This window comes from Siphateles boraxobius, unplaced genomic scaffold, assembly GCF_051911475.1.
Source record: "Siphateles boraxobius isolate OS27281-9 unplaced genomic scaffold, OSU_SipBor_1 41, whole genome shotgun sequence".
Classification (NCBI taxonomy): domain Eukaryota; kingdom Metazoa; phylum Chordata; class Actinopteri; order Cypriniformes; family Leuciscidae; genus Siphateles; species Siphateles boraxobius.
The window spans coordinates 27837071-27843758 of NW_027509042.1; the positions used below are offsets into that span (position 1 = coordinate 27837071).

The 6688-nt window shown below is 40.0% G+C and overlaps 1 protein-coding gene across 1 annotated transcript in view; it reads left to right on the forward strand.

Moving 5' to 3' along the window:
• The window catches only part of srp68 (signal recognition particle 68), an 85225-nt gene extending 81161 nt beyond the window's left edge, over positions 1 to 4064 (forward strand). The window contains exon 17 of the mRNA XM_077199130.1: positions 3032 to 4064. Coding sequence (XP_077055245.1) covers positions 3032 to 3259 — 228 coding nt within the window. The 3' untranslated portion in view covers positions 3260 to 4064. The remainder of the gene's footprint in view (positions 1 to 3031) is intronic.
• The last annotated feature ends 2624 nt before the right edge of the window (positions 4065 to 6688 follow it).

Consider the following 6688-nt stretch of genomic DNA (forward strand, 5'->3'; position numbering starts at 1 on the left):
AGGGGAAGGAGGAGTAGAACAGTGGAATGTTTTTGGGTGTGTGTGCATGTGTAGTTCTTAAATGAGAGATTTACATTTACATTTTACATTTAGTCATTTATCAGACGCTTTTATCGAAAGCGACTTACATCTGAGGACTAAAGCAAGCGAGTCATCGTGAAGAGGGAAGAACGACGCAAGAAGTGCTCAAAATACAAAGTTCAGGCATTGCTCAGAGTAGCAAAAGCCAGACAAGGCAAGATTTAAAAGGGAAGGAAAGATTTAAAAGAGAAGTTTTTTTTTTTTTAAGTACTCATGGAAGAGATGAGTTTTCAGTTGTCTTTTGAATGCTGTCAGGGATTCTGCATTACGGACGAGGGTGGGGAGATCATTCCACCAGCATGGAACCGTGAATGAGAATGTTCTGGAGAGTGATTTAGTGCCTCGCTGTGATGGCACCACGAGCCAACGCTCCTTAGCTGATCGTAGGCTTCTGGTAGGGATGTAGACTTGTAGTAGGGAGTGAAAGTAGGACGGAGCTGTGTCTGTGGTAGATCTGTAAGCAAGCGTCCAAGCTTTGAATTTGATGCGAGCAGCGAGTGGTAGCCAATGCAGTGAGATGAACAGAGGAGTTACGTGAGCCCCTTTGGGCTTGTTGAAGACAAGGAGGGCTGCAGCATTCTGGATCATTTGTAGAGGTTTAGTAACACATGATGGAAGTCCAGCTAGAAGAGCATCGCAGTAATCAAGCCTAGAAATAACCAGGGCCTGGACGAGAAGTTGTGTTGCATGCTCAGTTAGGAAAGGCCTCAAACCAGTGGAGGGAAGTTCCTTTGATGCCCAGTGATGAGAGGGTGGACAGAAGGATCTGATGATTCACAGTGTCGAAGCCAGCAGAAAGATCCAGCAGAATGAGAACTGAAGATTTGGAAGCAGCTTTTGCGATCCGCAGGGCTTCTGTGACCGACAGTAGTGCAGACTCGGTTGAATGGCCTTTCTTGAAGCCAGATTGGTTGACATCTAGCTGGTTGAATGGCCTTTCTTGAAGCCAGATTGGTTGACATCTAGCTGGTTGGTCAGAGACAGGAAAGATGACACTTGGTTGAAAGCAACTCATTCAAATGTTTTCGCAATGAATGGTAGGAGAGAGACAGGTCTGTAATTCTCTATAAGTGATGTCTAGATGTTGTTTTTTTAAGCAGTGAAGTTACCCGAGCCTGCTTGAATGCTGTAGGGAAAATGCCAGTGTGGAGGGATGAGTTGATGATGTGTGTGAGTGCTGGTAGAAGTGTGGGAGAGATGGCTTGTAGAAGGTGTGAGGGGATGGGGTCTAGAGGGCAGGTGGTAGGATGACTGGTGAGGAGAAGTTTAGATACTACTTTCTCGGTTAGCGGAGAGAAGGTAAAGAGAAGGTTTCAGAAAGAAAAGGAAGAGAGCAGAGATTGATACATACTTGGGTCAGACGTGTCTTTTGATTTGCGCCATTTCCCTGAGTTTGGTCCGGTGTTCACGAAGAACCTCAAATAACCAGGGGTTAGAGGGAGTAGCGCGTGCTGGCCTGGAGGAGAGAGGGCAGATATTGTCTAAAGAAGTTAAAGTGTAGCAAAAAGTATCTGTTGCGGTATTCACATCTAGAGATGAGAATTTTGAGGGTGAGGGAAGTGAAGATGACACAGCAGAGGAAAGATGGGAAGGAGAAAGTGAGCGCAGGTTATGTCTGAAAGTAACTGGTAGGGGAGTTGGTGGAGCATGGGTAGTGAATTGTAGATTGAAAGTAATGAGGAAATGATCTGAAACATGGAGAGGTTTCACCAAAATGTTGTCTGTGATGCAGTTGTGTGTGTAAACCAGGTCCAGTTGGTTGCCTGACTTGTGAGTACCTGTGGTGATGAGGCGTTTGAGATCGAATGAGGCTAGAAGAGAGATGAAGTCTGTTGCATACGCCTTTTCTAGATGAATGTTGAAATCACCAAAGACTACGAGCGGGGTGCCATCCTCAGGGAAAGAGGACAGCAGCACATCCAGCTCCTCAACAAAGTTTCCCAGTTGATCTGGGGAGCGATAAATAACTACAATATGGATCCTAACGGGAGTTGTAAGTGTAATTGCATGATATTCAAACGAGTTGTTATTGCATAGAGAAGAGAGAGTTGAGTATATCCAGTTGTTAGAAATTAGAAGACCAGTACCCCCAGCCCTCCCAGACTGTCGAGGGGTGTGGGAGAAAGAGAAGTTGTTAGAGAGAGCAGCAGGGGTTGCTGAGTCTTCTGGACGGATCCAGGTCTCAGTCAAGCCCAATATATTAAGAGTAGAATGAGATGCAAAGGCTGGAATGAAGTCAGCTTTATTGACTGCTGACTGACAATTCCATAGACCCATTGAAAGAGAGAGAGGTGTGTGTGTGGATAAGAGAATGGGACACAGATTAGCAGTATTGCGCTGCCTTCTGTGCGTGATGAGTGCACGTTGTCGAGAGACAACAGGAATGTATTGAAATCACATGTGCGCACACTACATAAATATAATGCGTACTGAGTGAATATAGAGATATAATGCATATAAACGCCTGAGTGAGGACAGCTGTTTCTGCCCAACAATTAACACAGCAAACGCAAATTACCCGAATAATGGGAGATATCGAAACTAGCTGTTGGACAGCGCTCCCTTAAGTGCTATAAAATTTAAACTGCAATACTATTCAGAGCGGCTGTTATATAAAGTGGGAACGCGTCTAATTAAAATAAAAATTTGTGAGAAGGCAAAAAAAGAAAATAACCAGAGAATCGAAAACAACCTTACTTTGTGGTAGATACTACACTGAAACAACAGGAGAACTGGATATTCAGAAAACCACTTGCACGCTCTTGTCTTGTTCACGGACTGACCGATTTATATTACTCTCCTTCAAATTCATAATTAAGAACCTTTACACATCTCTTTCTAGTTCATAGTCTGTCAGGGTGTTTTTTTGTTTTGTTTAATGTTTAACGTTTAACAAGCACATTATTTGTCGTCTTTGAATTCAAGATCTGTGTTTCTGATTTATCTACAGCCCCTGTCTGATCGATTGGATCATTTCCGGCTAGACCCCACCCTCCTGAGCAAGCAGCCCAATCTGGTGCAGTTCCCTCCAGACTTCCAGCCCATTCCATGCAAGCCTCTCTTCTTTGACCTGGCTCTCAATCATGTGGCTTTACCACCTCTTGATGATAAGGTTGAGCAGAAGGGCAAGGGTGGCATCACTGGCTACTTCAAAGGCTTCTTTGGCTTTGGGAGCTAAATCTAGTCCCAGGTTTTGTTTTGGCTTGTTTGGCTGTATTTGTAGTCATCCGAAAACTGATCTCTCTTCAAGACAGAGAATTATGGATCCTTATTCTGTCAAACCATTTTCCCCAAAACATGCCTTTATAGATTTAAGAGATGTAAGTGCAGCTTGTTTGGTAGTAAATTTATAACAAACCTTTTACTCTGGATTAAAGAGGGTGTAGTGACACCAAGCATTAACGCTCTTTTTATTTTCTCTCTTTTTTTCTTTTTTTTAAATCAAACTCTTGAACCTTAGTTCAAGAACCCTTGTTTGCCTAGACCTCATTTCAATCTGAAATAAGCCCACTTTTATATAATGTGCTAGGCACTCAAGTAGTCTACACTTTAACACTGCTGGGGATATATATATATATATATATATATATATATATATATATATATATATATATATATATATATCCTTCATGGTATCTACACAGTCATATCTTGCATGCATCTTTGAAATATACACTGGTGCAATTGTGTTTAAAGTCATAACTTGTGTTTTAAACTCATCTTAAAACAAAGCCATTGAGAGAAGGGAAAAGGTTGGTAGTGCTTTGTGGTTTTTTTTTTTTTTTTTTTTTTTGCTATATTTTATTTAACTAATTGCTTTTGACTTGTAGATGAGTTGCTATTTTTTCCCCCTTGTTTCATCAGAGATCCCACCATTATAATGATACTGTTAAAATGGATTCGGATATGCTAAATTATAAAACTGATGGATTTTTAGTTCGAAGTCTCCCGATTCAAAAATAAAAAATATTTTCTGGTCGTCACTGCATATGCCATGTTTTTGAACTGAGTCAAATATTGGAGGTTCTGTCGTCTTGTGTTTCTCTATACATGCAGATCAGGTCTGTAAACATACCAAGAGCGTCAAACACCACTTTTTGTCTGCACTACGACTTTAGTCAATTTCTACCTATAGATAAAGAAGTCTCGGGTAGATCTTTATCACAGCTCTTGACAGCTTTCTGTTGTCATGTGCTCAGGAATGTGAAGACCAAATGCACATCATTCCAGGCAGGATGCATTTCTGGCCTGAGGAATCTCACATAAGGGAGTGATCTGACACATAAGGGATCTGACAGAAGAACCAAGCTATAAGCTTAAAAGGCTGACTTTCTCATATTTGGTTGTAGCAAGGATTTTATTATATGTGGTAATGGGTTAATCTGTTTAGGTTATTGGGCATTTCAGTGCATATATCATAGATAAAAATTCTATTGAAATCTGAAAGTTCAGTTCAATTTGATACTGCCAAGACGCTTAGAATCACATGCAAGACCTTTTACTATCAGCAAGATTTACCCTGTCAACCTGTTAAAGGTTGAGAATTAGAAACATTTACATTAGGAGTGCAAAACTCAGCTCCTGGAGGACCACAGCCCTGCAGTTTAATTCCATCCCTGCTCCAACACATACTTGTAGTTTTCAAATAAGCCTGAAGGACTTGATTTGCTTTTTTATTAAAGTTTTCGATCAACAATTTTTTGGTTTCTTTTGTATAAAGACTTTATACAAAAGAAGCCAAATTAACAGCCCAAAATAAGATATCCGTTGGTGTATGTGGGGAAGCACCACACCCCAATTTATTCACTTATTCTCCTTCAATCGTATTTTTAGGGTTTACATTTTTATGGGCTGAAATTTAGCATGGTTGAATATTTAAGCTGTGAATATTTAAATTCAAAACATTTCAAACACATTTTCATTAGTACAATTTCACTAATCCATATTCACATTTCATGTTTCACTTCCAAAATATTCAAACTGATTAAAAATACAACCTATAATATTCAACAGGCGGTTTTCGGTCCATTTTATTTCGCTTTGCAAATTCACTTCCACAAATTCAGTGGTTCAAATTCGACAGCAAATTCAACGTTGACGTCCAGGAACTGCAGGAAAAGCAGTAGATTACAGAGCATACTCTCCATCCGCTGTTAGTCCATCTCACCAGCAGGGGGTGCAAGCGTGTGTTGTTGAAGACCAGAGCAACAGTTAGAGCAAGCCATACATTCATATAAACTCATTTACAACAATTGAGCATGCATTAAGTTTTTTGTGATGATTATCTGGGTCGGTATATATGGGAAAAGATGATAAAGGCACAAAAGCTGTTTTTATGTTTCATTCATTAACTTCATTGTTACTTTCCCTGTGTAGCCTTACATGTTATCAACTTTTTCTACCATGAACAGGATTATAATCGGTTTCCCTCAATACCTCATCATACTCAAGGATTCCCCTTCCATCAGGACAAAACGCTTAACGTAGCTTAATGGACTAATACAGTGATATAAAAGACCAAACTTGCACCTTGTTGGGGAAGTATGCCTACATACATGTTAATATTCCTACATACATGATTAATCTGGGAAGGGTCATAGCACTTTCATATTGTTGTCCTATATTGTTAGTTTAACTGTAACTTAAAGCTCCAGTAGGTAACTTTTGTAAACAAATATTTGTTAAAACTGTCATTATTTCCTGACAGTAGAATATGAGACAGATAATCTGTGAAAAAATCAAGCTCCTCTGGCTCCTCCCTGTGGTCCTATTGCCATTTGCAGAAATACACCGCTCCCGGTCAGAAACAACCAATCAGAGCCAGGAGGAATGTCTTAGCAGTGTCAATCACGCTCGTGTACGCGCTGATCACCCCTCTCTTGCACAGCACAAAGCGTGTACCGTCGTTAGTGACTCTCCTGTTCGAACTCGTTCATCCAAATGAACAAATCTTTTTTCGTTCATTCAACGAACGAAATGACTCGAAAAAAGATTCGTTCATTTTGATGAACGAGTTCGAACAGGATCACGAACGTGCATCACAGAACAGAGCAAGGCCAGCATTTGTGCTTATAAAAGTTAAAGTTTTTTATTAATTTTTGAAATGACCGATCGTTACGCTAGATAAGACCCTTATTCATCGTCTGGTATCATTTAAAGCCCTTTGAAGCTGCACTGAAACTGTCATTTGGTCCTTCAAACGTTTGTGTCCTATTGAAGTCCATTATATGGAGAAAAAGCCTGGAATATTTTCATCAAAAACCTTAATTTCTTTTCGACTGAAGAAAGAAAGACATGGACATCTTGGATGACATGGGGGTGAGTAAATTATCAGCAAAAGTTTTTTTTTTAAAGTGAACTAATCCTTTAAGTTATCTTACTAGCTATTTATAACTTATAGAAAGAGTGCAACCTTATAAAGTTACATGTTTTGCAAAATACATAATGATTTGAGGACCAAGTTTGTGGTCAAAGTATGGGAAGGCCATAGTCAATGTAAAGCATATTGTTGATGTTTCGTCCCTATTAGTGAATGTTCCATAACTGTTTATAATCCGCCTTCATTGGTGGTCCTGCTTACTAGCCTGCGCGTTCACGGCAGGCTCCG